Raw genomic sequence first — 17,190 nt, 5'->3', positions numbered from 1 at the left:
AGTTTCACGTAGCGCACGGAAAATTTTCAAAAATCTGTAGTAACAGCCACTTACTCTTGCACTCCACTAAACGACAACGTGTGTATAGAAACGTATTAAATTCGGAAAATTCAGAAGTTTCTCTTTAAGGCAGTGTATTCTGTTGGAACTCCATTTTTCCTTCCCAGACATTTATAATACACGTAGCAGATGATAAAACGGCCTCATTTGCCCAAGGATGTTGTTGAGTAATGGGGAGCATGAGCTGCCGGAGGCGGTTCACTGCACCGTCCGAAACGCAGCAGAAAATGGCACCCCACGAATCGCCTAAGAGCTGCAGTCATTCGCCAGAACCAGCAGCAATTTTATCCGTTCGGTAGGCTTTTTAATCAATATTTATCCAACACTTTAAAAATCTAAAGTCCTCTGTACTGCATACCGGTTTTCTAGGTACCTGTAGCCAGAAACAAAGGCAAACATGCGCGTGTATCGTTTCGCTATCAGCCGGCAGGAGAACCCCTGGCAAGTGCCGCTTTGGAGACAGGCGCAGATTTGTTGGCAGTACCTGCCGTTTCGCTCCCCCGTATCGTACTGTTTCTGGGGCCCGTGTGTGATCACATGGTTATCGTGGGTTCTCACTGGGGGAGCAGTCGGGGCCCACGTTCCGTGTGAGTCACCAGGTGTCTCCTCCATTTAATGCCACGCGCTTTCTTTGCAGAGTCACGGGCGGCGAGCTGTTTGAAGACATCGTGGCCAGGGAGTACTACAGCGAGGCGGATGCCAGGTGAGCCAGCCACGCCGGCCACACCCTCCAGTGTCCCCTGGGCCTTCCCCGCTCGTCTGTTTCCATTAATTAAAATCGAATGAAACTAGAAGTTCAGCCCTCGCTGGCCCCGAGCGGCCGAGCCGCCCGCCAGACGGAGCCCGCCCTCCCCGGGGCCCCGAGCGCCGGGCCTCGCAGACCACATGGGAGCCCCGCTCGCAGGGGACACGACTGGCTGAGGGTGGGGCAGCAGCGTTTGGCTGACAGGGAGCCCCTAGGTGCCCTGGCGTGTCCCCGCGCCGGGCCCTGGGGACGGCCCTGCCCAGCCAGACCCCAAGTCAGCCCCCGGGCCGGCGACCACGTGGGGCGCCCCGCGTAGTGTGCCCTTCGGGGCTACGTGAGCAGCCGCTGCTACGTTTGGAAGTGTGGGTGAGGCCACAGCAGGCCGTCACCCCGCAGACCGCGTGGGCTGCTTCGGTCTGGGCCGGCGCCGCGGGGGCTTTGGGTTCGGCCCCCACAAAGTGAGGGAGGCAGCTTCTTCCCAGCCTCAGGCCTGAAGCACAGGTTCTGGGAACCATTCGTAAACCTCGATTTCTGACTAGTCCTCAAGAAGGCAAGAATTCAGGCCATTCTCGCTGTTAAAAACAGTGACGTTCATTTAATACGATTCTCGCTTATTTTGTCATTCATTAGGCCCAATGATCTGTGGTTGGAGACAAGAAAGGGAAATATTCCTAAAAAGTAGTGCAGAGTGAATGAGGAAGAAGAGCCGCGTGACTGTCAGGAGCGTGGCTGGCCCTGGGCTGCCAGCGCAGCCGGCGGCGGGCACCTCCGGGGGACCCCCGGCCAGGCGGAGCGCGGCCACACTGCCCTCGGGCCCCGACGCCCACGTTGCAGCATGTCAGACGGTGTCACTCTGTTTACCTGAAGAGTGACTTTGGAGCAATGCTGTTCTGTACATTTAATGGTCATAACCTCCTCCTCGAAATGCTGCTCCATCCGTAAATAACCAGTGGGGCTCTGCGTGTCCTGCGTGGGAAGTGCGCAGTGACCTGTGCACACGTCACCAGTGCGCTGTGTTCTCTGTCCCTGTCAGGGGACAGCCCGTGGGACCTCACAGGTGCTAGTCAGTGATGTGCCCCTCCGATTTAGTCAGCGGTCTGCTAGACGCCAATGGGCCCTTCCTAAGGCTAGCGTGAGCCGTGCACCTTGGCAGGTCACAAGCAAGCGTCCCCTCCGCTGAGGCATGTGGGAATGTCTTTAGCCACGAGCAGTGCCCCAGGGGCCGACGCTTAAGGCCGCCCCCGGTCAGCCCTCGGCCCGCCCCACACGCGGGCCGGCTGCCGGCGTGCGGCACGTCACGGTGGCATTCGGTCCCCCAGGCCTGGAACCCGCCAGGCGTTCCCCGGCAGCACCCGGGGCAGGGAGCACGGTTTCCACGTGACGCGTAAATGTGTCCCCCGCCTCCCCCCCCCCCCCGTGCGTGCTCACCCTCGTTCCAGTGCTCACGTTTGTGACCTCAGGTTTGTGTGAGAAACACCCGCACATTTCATAGCCCTAAAGAGTTTTCCCCAAATGGTATGGGAAATAGCACATTAATTATTCCTCCCGAATGGGGAAACCTTGACTTCTGGGTACCAATGACTTGACTTAAAGAAAACACAGCTCAAATTGTTTTATCTGAACACGTCACAAAGTCCGTGTTGGCTGTCATTTTTGTTAGAACCAGAATTGGCTTTATTCCACATTATTCCAGTGTAAAGCTAAAAAAAAATGTGAGAAAATGCCATCTCCGTTGGCCTGTCTGCCTCGCGGGGACTTCGTTCAGTGCGTAAGCGGTGTGATCATGCGCCTTTAAAGCGCCCTCCCTCCCGTTCTGCCCTTGTGTCTCCGCAGTCATTGCATACAGCAGATTCTAGAGAGTGTAAATCACTGTCACCTAAACGGCATAGTGCACAGGGACCTGAAGGTCAGTATGTGGTGTCCGTGATCTGCATCAAAGCGTTCGTTTTCTCTGGGAAAGGGCAGAGGGGGGCGTTTGAAACGGCCGCCCCGCACCCCCACTTCCGCCTGAAGTGGCCAGACGGTGAGCTGGCGATGCATGTGCTTCCGCAGCGGCTCGTCCACAGGCTGGACGCACGGCGCAGCGGGGGGCCGGCGGGGCCGGCGGGGCTGGGGCCGCCTCCCCGGAGCCGCCAGCCCGTGCCCGGAGGCCAGCGGCCTGCGCCGTGCGTCGCCTGTGGATGAAGCCCCACTCCTGCCCGGGGCCGCCTGCCGCCGGCCGGACGCCGGCTGCGCATTGCTCCAGTTGAGTGTGACGAGCCCTCAGGCAAGAGGTCGTAGCCGCACCCAAACCAGGACGCCGGGACTTACCGACGCGCCAAAACCGCGTCCGGCGCCCTCACGTGCTCCTGACGGAGCCTTGGCTGCCGACGTGACGGCTTTGGAGCGACACCAGGAAAGGGGGCCGTGGCGGGACCCGCTTTCCCGCGGGGGCGGCGGCGGAGCACACCGGCCGTGCGTCGTGTCTGGGTTCCGGTTTATTTCCTCTCAGTGCTCCCGGGCTGCGGGAGGTGTCCTCCAGGTGGATTTTGCGGAACACGTGGGCTCACTCTGGCCCCCATCTGGCACGACCCAACTGTCCCGAGGTAGTAGTCACCCTTCTGGAGCAATCCGTGCGCCCCGCGCCCTGCGGGCGGGCACGCGGTCCCCGGCCGCGGCGCCGCGCGGGACTAACGCTGCCCCTGGTGTTTGCATGCAGTCACTGCATTCAGCAGATCCTGGAGGCTGTGCTGCACTGCCATCAGACGGCCGTGGTCCACCGGGACCTGAAGGTGAGTGCCCCCGGCCGGGCCACTGTTCAGCTGCAGCGGGATGGTGGCCGCGGCCCCTCATGCAGCCGCTGCCACGCGCCCTGTGCCGAGCGGTCACGCGACTCTTCCCAGCGGCTTCACGCGGAAGGCGCGCGGATGGCCCCGTGCTGCTCGGCGGGAGACGCAGCCGCCCTGAGTGGCAGGACGTAGTCAGGGCGTCTCGGCTGGGACGACGTCCTTGTGCCCGGGTGTGGGGTCCAGGCCATACTGCTGCTGCTACTCAGTTCAGTTAGTTCAGTGACTTGAAAACCGTCCAAGGTGAAACAGTGACGGGAAAGTAAATCTGCCGGCAACGCCAAGAGCTCCCCGGGAAACTGCCCTGAGTCCAGTGAAGGAAGAAGCGTGGAGCGGCCGGGTGCACCCCGGGCGCAGTGAGGAGCGGGCAGCGGGCCGGCGCGTGAGGGGCTCGGGTCGGGCGGCCTCGGCCACGGCTGCGGAATGTGAGGCGCACAGCGGAGCAAGGCGACCGGCCACAGTCGCCTTGGGCCACAGCGAGGCAGGCAGTCCGGACGCTGACAAGCAGAGTGTGAGCGAGGGCGGGCTCCAGGGACGCCGTGTCGGGCGGTCGGGAACCGACCAGGGGAAATGCAGGTGCAGAAGGAGAAGAGCGAACCCCCACCGGACCCGTCCGAGCCCCACGAAGGCCCCGTGCGCGCCGTGAGCATCAATCGCAGAGCGAGGCACGAGTGGCCCCTCCCGGCCACCAGCTCGAAGCCACTGAAAAGTACGTGGAAGGGGGCCAGGGCCGCCCCTCTCGGCAGGAAGGGTGACCCCAGGCGAGCACTGCTTCCAGAAAGGTGCTAGGCCAAAAAGAGGCCGCAGTGGCAAGTGGCAGCCCCACTGCCACGAGAAACAGGAGTGCAGAGTCACGTGCTCTCGCCGGAGAGCCTGGAGAGCCGTTTCTGGGACGGGTTCGCGGGAGTCCGAGGAGACAGGTTCAGAGCTGGGCTCGTTCTAGCAACTGCCTTTCACACCAGGAGGCGAGACGTCTTCAGTTCAGAGCGTGTCGGAAGTGGTCACTCGAGGACGTCATGCAGCCATCGGACAGGAGGGTCCAGTCCCACTGCTGGGTCTTACAGCAACAGATCGGCACCCAAGAGTCACCTCAGTGAGGACTCTGCCTCTCCTAGCCCAGCCCCCTGCAGAGCGGTGCGGATGGATGGATGGGGGGAGGGAGGGTATGGGATAGACGGACAGACAGACGGATGAAGATATTTTGACAAAGGTGATGATTCCAGGGATGTAGGGGGATTTTAAAGACTTTCATAGTAAAATTAAATCTACGGCCAGCAAAGGAGGGAACTCATTTTCTGGGGGAGCCCGACACACGTTCAGTAAACCGTAGCTAACCATGAGCAGGGGACGCAGCGCCTGGCGTGTGAGAGAAACGCTGTGGTGTTGGTACAGTCCTGCTGTGGGCACTTTTTTTTTCAGTCTACCTCGTGGTGCGTGCTGATAACGTAAAAGTAAATCGAGACGGGACTGGAATGTAGAGGGTTGCCTGCGAGCTCGCTCACGAGCGCATGGTGACAGCAGTCGGCCCTCCCGATCACAAGCGGATAGCATGCGCCAGCTGGAGGCTCCGCGTGCTGAGGACACCGTCCGGGCACTGGTCCACGCCAGACTGGGACAGCCATCTGTGCTGCGGGCACGAAAGAACACCCGGCCCGCGCACACGCGCGCTGGGCATGCAGGCTTTCCATTCACGCAGAGCTTCATTAGTGTCTCCCTGGGAGCTGAGCTCACGCCTTCTTTGGCAAAGGAAGAGTGACAAGGCTCACCAGAGCCACAGGGCGTCACTTCACGTTGAGATGCCAAGGCTTCAGCAGAAGAAAGAAACCTAAGAAGGCAATTCCCCTTCTTAAACCCTGACATTCGGGGGTTGGTACAAAGCAAACGACGTGAAAAACTAGAAGTAGGAAAGAGCCGTTTTCACAGCAGTCGCAAAGAAGAAAGGAGTAGAACGGATGCTCTCACTGCGCGTAGACGTCCACGGGGTTCGCGTCTCGCCGCCGTGTGGCTGCCCCACGTGCAGTTAGGTCTGCGGCGTGGCCGGCGCCAGCGCCCGTCACCACGCCCGCCCAGCCGGCCCCGGGAAGGCCTCGCCGGCCTGGAAGTCTCCGTACGCATTCCTGAGGGTCGCGGGGCGGGGGCAGAACTGGACCTCCGTCTTTTTCGTGTCTGTCCCGTGCTTCGCTCAAATGTGGGCAGCAGACAGTTTGGCGACCTTTCAGCCCTGCAGGGCCCTGCCGGGTGGGCCACCCTCTGGGCCGGCAGAACTATCGTCTGTCAGCGGCCCGCCCTCGGAGGAGGGGGTGGCCAGGGGCCTGGCCCGCGTCCCCGCTGCGCCTGTTTGGACTCGCTTCATCCCCGGATCTCCCACCGTCCTGACTGCGACCCTGGCACCTCGCCTCGGCACTCCGAGATACGCGCGCATCTCGAGACGAGTCTCAGACCACAGTGGAGAGGCGGCCGGCGTGTCCTGTGGACACACGGGGCAGGACCTGCCGACGGCTGCTGCTCGGTGCGGCTGACGTGCTGCGGACGGTTGCGGACACCGAGGCCAAATGTCGCAGGGAGCCCCGCGTCCTAGGAAGCAGTGGGGCAGGGCCCTGGGTGCGAGTGTGTCCGTGGCAGGGACTGGGAGACTGGCTGGCAGGTGGCGCGCCACAGGAACTTAGAGAGCCTCTCCACACAGAGATTGGCGTAGTGGCATCTGGTCCAGGGACCCGGCGGTTCCTCAGGTGGGACGCTCTTCACACCCAGCGTTGGGCGAGGCTGTTCGGAGGGTCGCGGCTCTCCCCCCCCCGATGCGCGGTCGTCCCGGGGGTCCCGCCGTCCCCTGTCGCTGTTAGGAGACACGGGCCGCGCTCATGGTGCGCACGGTGCAGGGCCAGCCGCTCGGCCCCGAGAGCCTCTGAGCCGCGGGGGCCCATGGCCAGCGGCGCCGGCCCGGGGCGCTCCCAGGGCGTGGCCCTCTCTCCAGGCCGCCGCGGTGCTGGCCCGTGCCCAGGGTCGCTGCAGGGAAGAGCCACGGCTCGGCTCCCGCCTTTCATCCGCTCAAGCAAACCGAAACGGTGGGACGGCGGCAAGTCAGAGCACAGCGGCCTCCAGTCGGATGAGGGGCTCTGCTCTCGGCGTCCGAGGCAGGCCACAGCTGCCCCGCGTGTGCCGGCGCCGGGACCAGCTCCCCCCGCCGGCGCGCTCTGCGGCACGGCCTGCGTCTCAGGGGGGCTGCGTCCACAGTCAAATGTGACGGCGGGATTACGCCAGCTGACAGACTGAGGAGTTACGTATGAGTCAGATCTGCGTGCTGTGTTTTAAAGCTTCATTGAAGCCGTTAGAAGCAGTCTTGCGAAGAAACGTTTTCTGAAGCCCGTACCCCTTGAGCGCTGTCCGTAGCCGTCCGGATGTTCCGGTGGCCTTCCGCGGCCGTCCTGCGGCGAGCCTTAGCGCGAAGCCGTGATGTGCTGCTGTTTTGGTCTCCACGTGACGCCGAAGTCGCCCTGCCCTCTCCCGGCCAAAGCCGCAGCTGAGCAGTCGACACACGCGTGGGGCGGGGCGCCGATGCGCACGCGTCCGTGGCTCCCCGAGTGACGCACGAGGCCCTGCGGGGAGCCCCGCCCGGTCGTCCCCAGGCGTGCCCCCCGGGGTCGCTCGGAGGCCGTGCGTGGTGAAGCCCGAGCTGCCCGTCTGAGCCGGGGGCTCCTGCTGCTTTCAGGCGCAAAGCACACAGCGCGGCCCAGAATGCTCGGGTCAGCGGGGAGAGCAGAGCGCAGCGGGTTCTTACCAGGGTCGCTCCCTGATGACGCTGGCGCTGGCTCAGCAGACGCCCCCGAGCGCGCGCCGACACTCGGTACTGCGGAATGTGAAGGCTGCGAGGCGACGAGCTGTGGCCCACAGTTCGATGAGGTTTTTCCAAGTTATTTATCCTGTGAGTTACGAGCTGGAAATGACTTCCTGGTTCCATTAGAAAATGCCTGAATAGGGCAGGCCATAAATTTTAGGTGAGTTGGGAAAATGAAATTTCAAATATCAGTAGCGTAACATGGCAAGACGTGATAGTATGTTGACAAACAGCCAGACTTCCAAGTAATTTGCATGCTGGGTTTGCTAAAGGTGGTTTCAGTGTGGAGGTCTTTCACGTTCTTGAGACACCTTCGTCCCAACATCCAAATTAAATTCTCACGTGCGTAGTGCGGAGGCAACGCGCGGGGGTTTCCTGCAGTTGCGACTGTCCCAACGGCGGTGAATCTGATGGCAGTGGACAGCAGTGGCCTCGAGAAGCCGGGCGCCGGATCGAAGCCTCCTGTGGACGAGGCTTCGCTAATTTGCATGGCTGGCTTAATTAATCAATTAAATATTGGTTCAGGCTCTGTGTATACAAGGTCAAAACAACCAAAAGAATCAACTAATTCAGTGAGGAAAAAACGTAACCAGTTTCATGAAAAAAACCCCACAAGATTGGCTATTTGTAATTGTAGAAGCAGAACTGACTTGATTGGCTGAGTTTTAAGATTTGCAGACAACTGTTTGGCTCGCACAGAGCCCATTGTTTCCCAGCTTCTCCAGACTGAGACACGCCCCTCACCGTGCTGAGTCTCGCCCCAAGGTGGGGGGCAATGCAGCGCTCTCCCGGGGGAGCGGGGGTCAGGCCTCACTGCCCATCCTGGCCCCCCCGTCCTCGAAGCTCTCCAGATTCAGGGCCGGCCCTGGCACTTGTCCAGGGCCGGGGCGTCTCGGCACCCGGCTGGGAGGCAGTGGGCTGGAAGCAGCCTCACTCCGAGGCGGACTTACTGGTCCTCGCAGTGCTCAGTGCCCTGTGGTATCACAGGAGGTAAAAATAGACACGCAAGCAATGCTTTGAATCACACTCCGAGCACATGTAAATTATGTTTCCAAAAACTGGCTTATAGAGAAGAAAAATCCAACTATAACATTTGGCAAATAGGAGCCCACTCTTTCTGCCTTTAAGGATAAACAGGTTCTTAAAGACAGTGAATTTAACGCATAATTCAGAGCAAGACTCGAAATCTGTACAGAAATTGTTTGCAAACATCGGGGGAGCAAAATCACTGCATTTGGGTCCAAACTCGACATCGGCTAGAGCTTAATTTGCACAGTGTCATTTGCCAAATGTCTGTAGGTGGCCCAGCGCTTGCTGCCGTCCTGAGGGGCTCTCCCCGCCGCCCGCGGGGCGCCCGTGCGCGCCGCCTCTCGGTGCAGCCACGGCCCGCGCCCCGCGCCCACCTGCCCTGCACGCCTGACGCCTTTTCCCCGTGTCCCCCCACGTCTCCCCGGCCTGCAGGGGTGTCAGTCTCTGGGCCAGGGCAGTGCATGCCCTTTCTTTTTTTTTTTTTTTTTGCCCTAATCTTATAAAATGTTAGTTTTGAATATTCACTTAAATATCTGTTCTCACTTGAGTCTTTTTTTCTTTCTAAATAAAGCCTGAGAATTTGCTTTTAGCTAGCAAATCCAAGGGAGCGGCCGTGAAACTCGCAGATTTTGGCTTGGCCATAGAAGTTCAAGGGGACCAGCAGGCCTGGTTTGGTGAGTAGGTCCTCTCGAAGGGCGTGGTTTGGCTGCCTCCAGGGACCAGGGCGGGGCCCTGCCCGCGCTCCGGCCTTCCCTGCGTCTGCTGCTCCTCGGCGCCTTCATGGCCTGCCCACTGCGTGCCACTCCCGCCCGGGCTTGGTTTCGACGCCCACGAACGTGCGAGGAGAGGGGCCAGGCAGGCGGCCACGGTGCTCGCGGGGTCCGCGGCGCCATGGGTCGGCCGCACATCTGGCAGCACGCGGACTGCTCCCGGGGCTGTGGGCAGGACCGGCCAGTGCTGGTGCCGCTGGAGACGGGTCCGCACACCCCAGGGTGCCGAGGGCCTCGTCACCGCCGGGCCAGCGTCCCCTCAGACGGGAGCACAGACGAAGCGTTCTCCCTGAGCCGGCCGGTCCCCGGCCAGTCCTGCCCGGCCTCACCTCCCATGTCTCCACAGGATTCGCCGGCACACCCGGGTACCTGTCTCCGGAGGTTTTGCGCAAAGACCCTTATGGGAAGCCGGTGGACATGTGGGCGTGCGGTGAGTACTGGCTCCTTTACAGGTTGTGAGCGGCCGCTGGAAACATGGCGCCTTTCGCCCTGCAGCCCACGGCACAGGGTGCGGCTGCTCTCCCTCAGGGACTGTTAGGGACGCCTCGGTCCCCGGGGCGCGGGCGGGGGCACCAGGTCCACTCCCAGGAGGATCCAGCGCTGCTGGTCTCGGCTGTCTTCAGAGGCGGGGGCGTGGCCCGTCTCCACGGCGGTCACGCGTCTGGGCCGCTGTCCTCTCCTCATCCAAGCCGCGGTCACAGCATGTTTGCACAGAACGCCCGGCGGGGACGCAGGGCGTCCACGGGGACGTGGCGTGTCGCGGAGAAGGAGGCGGCTGGCTGGCCGTGGAGCCCAGGCCCCGACGGGCCTCGAGCCGCCAGCCCCCGCCCAGTGGGCATCATGTGCGGCCCAGGCGCGTGCCAGCAGGAGGCAACGGAAAGGGCCGCCGGCCTCTCCCTGCCCGGGACGTCCCCGCCGGCCCGCTCGTGCCCGGGACGGTCCCCGCCGGCCTCTGCGTGCCCGGGACGGTCCCCGCCGGCCTCTCCGTGCCCGGGACGGTCCCCGCCGGCCCGCCCGTGCCCGGGACGGTCCCCGCTGGCCTCTGCGTGCCCGGGACGGTCCCCGCCGGCCTCTCCCTGCCCGGGACGGTCCCCGCCGGCCTCTCTGTGCCCGGGACGTCCCCGCCGGCCCGTCCGTGCCCGGGACGGTCCCCGCCGGCTTCTCCATGCTGCAAACAGCGCTCATGGGGTTTGCGCTTCATCATCAGCCTGGAAGGCATTGATACGACCCTTTAATTCTGAGAATAACTTTTTAGGTTTGGGTTTTTTTAAAAAACATAATTAAGTTCTTGACCACTACTTTGTAGAGCTGGGTGGTCCCACGCTGTGCCCGTTAGCTTTATCTTGTTAGCAATTGCAGCCTGGTGACCGAGCCTAACTCGGGTGTGTGTGCGGCTCGTGGGGTCACCTCCGTGCCCGGGAAAGTGGCCGCAAGGGCAGCACTGTGGCTGGGGTCTCCATGCCAGGCTCACGTCTTCGCCGGCACCTGCCACGCCCGGCCCTCCCTGTCCGAGCTGGTGCTTTACCTGTGAAGCGGGAGCGCCACCCGGGGCGAGCCACGCGGGGCTCAGGCGGGGCGGCTCTGCCCTCTGCGGCGGGCGCGAGGAGAGGCTGCGGCCGTCCCCGGGGCGGCCCGCCGACGCCCCAGCTCCCGGCTCTGCGGCTCCGTGGCGGCCCTCGCGGTCGGCCGCACGCCCGGCACACAGCCCACCTGAGACCGTGCGGACAGGCTCGCGCTTCCATTTCCAGAGGTCCTGTGACAGGGACTGTCGCAGAGGGTTCGAACTTTCGGTTTTGGAAAACGTGAAACGAGAGTGGAGAGCACGGCCTCCCGCTCCGTCGGCACCGGCAGCCGCGCCCAGACCCCCTCTGCTTGTCCGCAAGCAGTCGGTGCGCGTCCCCAGGGGAACAGGCCCATCGCGGCCACGCCGGGCTGCGTGGTGCTGACCGCCCAGGCCTGCCGCACCCAGCCTCGGGACCCCACTGGGTCCCCGGAGCCTGCAACCCTGTCCGCTTGCTCTGCACGTCACTGCTGGACATGTGCCGCCCTCAGCGGCCCCGCCCAGGACTGGCCCGGGCCTCTGCACCGGCCGCCACCGCATCTGGACGGGAAGCTTGGGGGACCCAGGAGGGTCTTGTCACCCAGAGGAAGCAGCTCTGAGAGGCCACGGGGTCACTGGCTCGGCAGCCCCCCTGAGGACGCATCTGCTGGCCAAAGACGGGACGGCCGAGGCCCCCATGCCCATGTGCCCCCAAGGGCGCAGCTCGCAAGTCCGCATCCAGCGTGGGCGGCCACTGCCACCCTTTCCCGTGGTGGCCAGGCAGGCACCCGCGTCACCATAAAAGCGACGTGAAGATGAACTTGGGCGCCCGCGAAGCCTCTGACAGGGAACTGGGGCTGTGTGCGGTGACGCCGAGGGCCGACGTGTGTGGCTTCGGCCCGGTCTTCTCGTTCCTTCTTAAGCTCTGCTGCGAGGAAGTCGCGCTCGGTCCTGAGCTGGAAGGTGGTCGTTGGCAACGTCGGCTCAGTCGCGTGTCACCTGGCTGTGAAAATCCAGGGGCAGCCACAGTTTAAAAGCCGCGTTAGCTGCAGCAGTGTCTGTCACGTAGGGCACAAGGACGGTGGGCAGAGCGGGGCTGGCCTCCCTGACGGACACCTGGGAGGGGCCCGAGGGGCCAGCTCGGGCGGGAAGGCGCCTCGGCGCAAGGGTGGAGGGCACGAGGGCGCGAGGGGGCCGTTAAAGCCGGGGCGGCAGCAGCGCCTGCCGGGAGCAAAGGCTGTGCCCGCGGGTCCCTGCGTGACGCGGCTGGGAACGGAGGCCGCGCGGCGCCACCCCTGGGTGCCTGTTTTGTTGGATTTTGCGCGCCACTTCCCTCCGGCACCGTGAACCCTTCTGCAGGTTCACTGGCCTCGTTGTCTCGTGGAAAGACGGGGCTCACCGAGGAGAAAAGGGTTTGCGTCTCCTCCTGCGCCGCCCGCACTGCCGGTGCCCCTGCGGCTCGGCGTGACTCGCCAGCGCCATCGCTCCGCGGGGGTCATGACTCAGAGCCTCGTGACCGAGCGGGAGTGGGCCCCATGCGTTCAAGTGTCGCCCTGCAAAGGGACTGAAGTCCCAGAGCGTCTGCACCGATACGCTCCAGGGAGGGTCCCGCGGGGGGGGGGGGGGAGGTCGGGGAGGCTGACAGCGCCACCGGGCGACGGGCGGGCGCCATCCGCCGGCCTGTCCGCGCATCGTGGCCCAGGGCGGACGCTGTCACCCAGCCCGCAGGCCCGCCCCCCTCGCGGAGCTGCGGGCAGCCCAGGAGGCGGCCGCGTGTCCCGTGGGGCCGCGCCGTGGGTAACTCTGTCCGTGTGCTTGTGCTCGCAGGCGTGATCCTCTACATCCTGCTTGTGGGCTACCCGCCCTTCTGGGACGAGGACCAGCACCGGCTGTACCAGCAGATCAAGGCCGGAGCCTACGACGTACGTGGCGGCCACGCGCCGTGCGCGGGCGGCGGGGGGGGAGGGGGGCTTGTGTTCGGCGGCCAGTGCGCGGTCGCCGTGTCACCCGCGGCGTGCGGCAGTCGCCCGTCACTCGCCTCTCTCCTGAGGAAGCGGGGGGCAACGTACAGGCTGCCCGTTCACTCCTCCATCTCCACGTGCTAAGGCCGGAAGGAGCCCGGCCCGAGGTGTCTGAGGACGGACCTGGCCTGTCCAGGCGTTTGCAACCGGTGCATTTTAACACCTGTGCAAATTGTAAAGCTTCGGCTTGAGAGAGGGCCGCTCCCTGTTTGGGTCCATTATCTCCCACGTGCCTACCACGCGGCTTCCACGTCCATGTCAGAGGTCACTCGCCAGCAGGTCACAAGCTGCCCTTTCTGTAACCACTAAAAGTGGACTCACCGAAGTCCTAGACACAGTGACTACAGCTTGTTTTCCAAGATTGTCTATGAAATTTATGAATGAGGGAAAAGACCTGATTTCTGTCTGTTGTTTAGAAACTAAAGTGATGTAAATTTTTTTAACCCATCAGGAAAATATTTCTACTAAATGTGCTAATTACGTGAGGGTGAGTTTCCATGATTATCTTATCAGCAAAAATTCACTTAGAGAGACCGTGGGTGGGTAGCTTCATTAAAAGTTACCATCACACAGACGTTTCCAGCAGGAGTTACGAGAGCTGGCCGCTTTCCTGAGCTCAGCTTGGGTGAGACCTGCAACGAAACGGCAGCCGTCCGCCTCGTCTCCCCTGCTGCCCGCCGCCGTCCTGCGGGCAGCCGGGCCGGGCCGGGCGCGGGGGCCGAGGCTGCTTCGTTGCCCGCGGCCTCGCCACTCGTGGGCCGGGGAGCACACCACGCCGCCTGGGAGCCCAGCATGGCCGCGCGGCGGTATCTGTCCACGCGACAGCGTTTCAGCTTTAGCGGATTTTGCAGATAATTATGAGAAGACTGTATACAATTTCATTTTCAGATCAAAGCAGAAATGCTTTGAGAGGGCTAGAAGATTCTTAAGTTCATTTTTCTAAATTTTTGAATGTACTGACCGGGCGTGGCATGCAGCCTAGTCCCTGCGCATGCCCCTCATCGGTTGCTCCTCTCTACGCTGTGTAGAGAGACACGTGCGTAGAGGGAAGGTGTTTGTGTCGCTTTATCGAGATCCGGCTTAACTCACACAGCAAGTAAATTCACGAAGACATTTGCTGCTTGAAGAAATGATTAGTGTACGCGGCTGTTCCCTGTTCGAATGAGTGTATCTTTTTCTGCGTTCGAAGTTTCCGTCGCCGGAGTGGGACACGGTGACTCCCGAAGCCAAAGATCTCATCAACAAAATGCTGACCATCAACCCCGCCAAGCGCATCACCGCGTCCGAGGCTCTGAAACACCCGTGGATTTGCGTGAGTGCCGGCCTGCCGGAGGCCCTGGGGGGCTAGCGCAGACCGTGCGCTCGCCGCTAACACTCTTTCCCAGGGACTTAAAATAATCTTTGTAGAAAAAGGTTAAATGAATGAATGAATTTTTGACTCGAGGTATTCGGAAAAGTTAGTTTTATAGGGGTCGATAAACGCATTTTGGATCGCAAGATCTGAGTCATGTAGATCGCTGAGTGACACGAGGCATGAGTGCTCACGCGCTGGCTGCCGGCGCCCCTCGGCACAGGGGCTAAGGCGTGGACACCAAGACCAGGCAGACCCCCGGGGAAGACACGAGGCGCGGCCGGGCGGCTCTAGAACGGTGGTGAGGCTTGGGCGCTGGGTGGGAGCCGCGCCGCGGGAAGGAGTGGCCGCCGCGTGTGCCCGCTGTAGGTGTGCTCGGAAGGGCGTGGCGCCAGGGGCAGTGTAGCCGTCCCGGTGAGTTTGTCAGATGTCAGGGTGACGGATGCTTTGCTGAGTGACGGAAGGGCGGCCGGCAGAAGAGCCGAGATGGCGGCCCTCGTCTGCATGTGTTCTGCGGACGGGCGCTGCGTGCTGGCCTCACACGGGCGGCGAGGCCCGTCTTTCGTTATCGGGGCCCTTCTGCGATCGATCGCTCACAAGCTTGTCACGTGGGCGCAGGCCCCGTTCACAGAGCCCCGGGAAGCGTGACGCAGGTCACGCCCCTCGGCTGAGCGTCTCTCTCCTGCAGCAACGCTCCACGGTGGCCTCCATGATGCACAGGCAAGAGACCGTCGACTGCCTGAAGAAGTTCAACGCCCGGCGGAAGCTGAAGGTGAGGCGCGCGGGGTGGCGCTGGCCACGGGTCACCCGGACCAGACCCACACGGCGAGCGGGCGCCTGGCCGCAGCCGTGACGCCTCCGCCACCATCGCGGGGGGCTAGCGGCGGCCCCCAAGGCCCTGCTGCCGGTCGGGCTGCAGGAGCGATGCTGACCGGTGCCTTCTCCTCCACCAGGGCGCCATCCTGACGACGATGCTGGCCACGAGGAACTTCTCAGGTACGCGCGCGGGGTGCCCGCCCGGCTTTTGCCGTGCCGTCCGCGCCTCTGGGCCTGGGAGCCGGCCGAGGGGGCAGCATGGCCCCTTCGTTCAGGGGCGACCGGGCCCCGGGGGGGCGGCACAGCGGCGTCAGCGGGGGACTGACGGGGGGTGACCTGGCGGGGGCGCAGCGGGCTCCCCGCGTGCCCAGCCAGGGTCTGACGGACCCGCCGTTCACACGGCAGCGGCGGCGAGTACGTCTTTGTCTCGTTCTCGTCGGGAACCCCAGAGGCGAGGTTTTAGAGACCGTGGGTGGGGGTGCCACTCGCAGCCACAGATGCTTACAGCCCCTGAGGCGTCGAGGCCCGGTTCCCGGAGAAGCCGTGCCCCCCGACGCGGGGGTAACTCCCCGCAGGGGCCCGTGCTGGAAACAAGTCCTAAACGGGGCTGAGGGAGCTGACCTTGTGCTCATGGCAGTGACTGTCCCCAGCGGGCATGATTATTTGAGTCGTGGACCGAGGTCTGAGTCCGACTTTGGTAAAGGCCACTCAGCCCCCGGTGTGGGGAGGGACCGAGGCAGCCCATGCCGCACTCGGCGTCTAGACTGGGGACAGCTGTCAGACGATCGTGCCAGAGACGCGACCGGCCCACTTGCGCGCCGGCCCCGTGGGGTGATCCGCAGCATCAGACTCGCTGGGGGTCCCTCGTTCGAGGCGCTCACATGGCCGCACGCACTGGCCCCGCGTCCCGCGTGTCCGGAGGGCTCAGCGCGCGGTCGCATGCTGGCCGGCGCCGAGCTGTGGGACCGGCGTGCCGTCCACAGCGTGTTTCTGGAAGGACGACGTCGCCGCTCAGCCCACGGCGGGAGCAGCAGCCCCCCACCCCCCGCCCCACGAACGCGGAGCGACGGGAGCGCACACCCTGCGGGGGGCTCCAGCGCAGCCGAAGATTTCACTCTGTTTCAGACCTTGCCTCGAATTTAAGGTTTTTAACTTTTCGATGCAAAAGGCTCTTGCGGGTGAAGCCTCCCCATTCTGGTTCAGGAGTGTAGAGGACTCGCAGCGCCTGGCTCCAAGGTCACATGTTTAGGGCTTGAAAAACTGCCCTCGGTCAATAGCATGGCACTTCATTTTGAATATAGTTCTTAATGTTTTTTGTAGAAATGATACGTATGGCCTGATTTCAAAATAGGTGTTAAAACAAACGTGGTATGCAGCCAGAGCAAATCTTCACGAGTAAGCTCTGATCTCCAAGGAGAGGGAGAGCTGACGTGGCCACCGCCTCCGTGCGCGTGAGCGCGGGACAAGCCGCGAGCCACGTCCGAAGCCGAGGCCAGCTCCGGGCTCACGGGGCACAGGCCAGGGATGGGCCCGGCGTGCCGGCCACAGCCAGCAGCGACACGAGCCCAGTGCCAGCCAGACACGGGTCCCACCACACGCCGCGCACAGAGCAGGGCCCGAGCCGGGCTCGGCCTGGCAGGACCATGGACAGCGGCGGCCGCCCTGGGCCATGGGCTGGGCGACGCGGCGTGTGCAGGCTGTGCGCAGTGAGGGTGCGAGGGGCGCGTGGCCCCGGGCCGGGCCGTGGGCTTCTGTGCACAGGTCACTGAAACGCTCTCACTTTGGTCTTGCAGCAGCCAAGAGCTTGTTGAAGAAGCCGGACGGGGTGAAGGTGAGTCGCACGGCCGCTCCTACAAGCGTGTCTGACTTTCGGGTGCTGCAAGGTTTTGAAATGTTAAACATGTTAAGTCTTTGTGCTTGTTTTTTTTGTTTTTTTTTTAATAGTTTCTATAAAGAATGCAGGTCGAAGTATGAAATAACACACAAAGATGACTGATGCTTATGCCGAGGAAAACCATATTTTTTTCTATTTTGTTACATGTAACGACATGAAGCTTCTCTAAGGAGTTGCTGTAGAAACTAAATGTCTCAGTCCCCTCGTTTTCCTGTGGTCCCCAGCTACCCTGGCAACCTGAAAATCTCCGAACCCCAAACACTATTGCAAGCTGTTCTGTCACATCCCCAAAAGCCACAGTGCAGAG

At 62.6% G+C, this 17,190-nt stretch overlaps 1 protein-coding gene across 7 annotated transcripts in view; it reads left to right on the top strand.

Moving 5' to 3' along the window:
* CAMK2D (calcium/calmodulin dependent protein kinase II delta) overlaps nt 1-17,190 on the top strand; it is a 98,252-nt gene that overhangs the window by 61,912 nt on the left and 19,150 nt on the right. For 4 of the 7 annotated variants that reach the window (XM_016144836.2, XM_016144837.2, XM_036233420.1 and 1 more), the window contains exons 5-13: nt 698-763; nt 2,639-2,711; nt 9,063-9,165; nt 9,608-9,691; nt 12,629-12,723; nt 14,012-14,134; nt 14,862-14,945; nt 15,127-15,169; nt 16,783-16,820. In XM_016144836.2, the coding sequence (XP_016000322.1) occupies nt 698-763; nt 2,639-2,711; nt 9,063-9,165; nt 9,608-9,691; nt 12,629-12,723; nt 14,012-14,134; nt 14,862-14,945; nt 15,127-15,169; nt 16,783-16,820 (709 nt within the window). Of the gene's footprint in view, nt 1-697; nt 764-2,638; nt 2,712-3,503; nt 3,577-9,062; nt 9,166-9,607; nt 9,692-12,628; nt 12,724-14,011; nt 14,135-14,861; nt 14,946-15,126; nt 15,170-16,782; nt 16,821-17,190 lie in introns of all 7 variants that reach the window. The other 3 variants (XM_016144841.2, XM_036233422.1, XM_036233423.1) reach the window with 1 other exon arrangement.

Source organism: Rousettus aegyptiacus, unplaced genomic scaffold (assembly GCF_014176215.1).
Source record: "Rousettus aegyptiacus isolate mRouAeg1 unplaced genomic scaffold, mRouAeg1.p scaffold_m13_p_16, whole genome shotgun sequence".
NCBI lineage: Eukaryota > Metazoa > Chordata > Mammalia > Chiroptera > Pteropodidae > Rousettus > Rousettus aegyptiacus.
The sequence above is the reverse complement of the archived record's forward strand: the minus strand, read 5'-3'. Positions and strand labels throughout refer to the sequence as shown.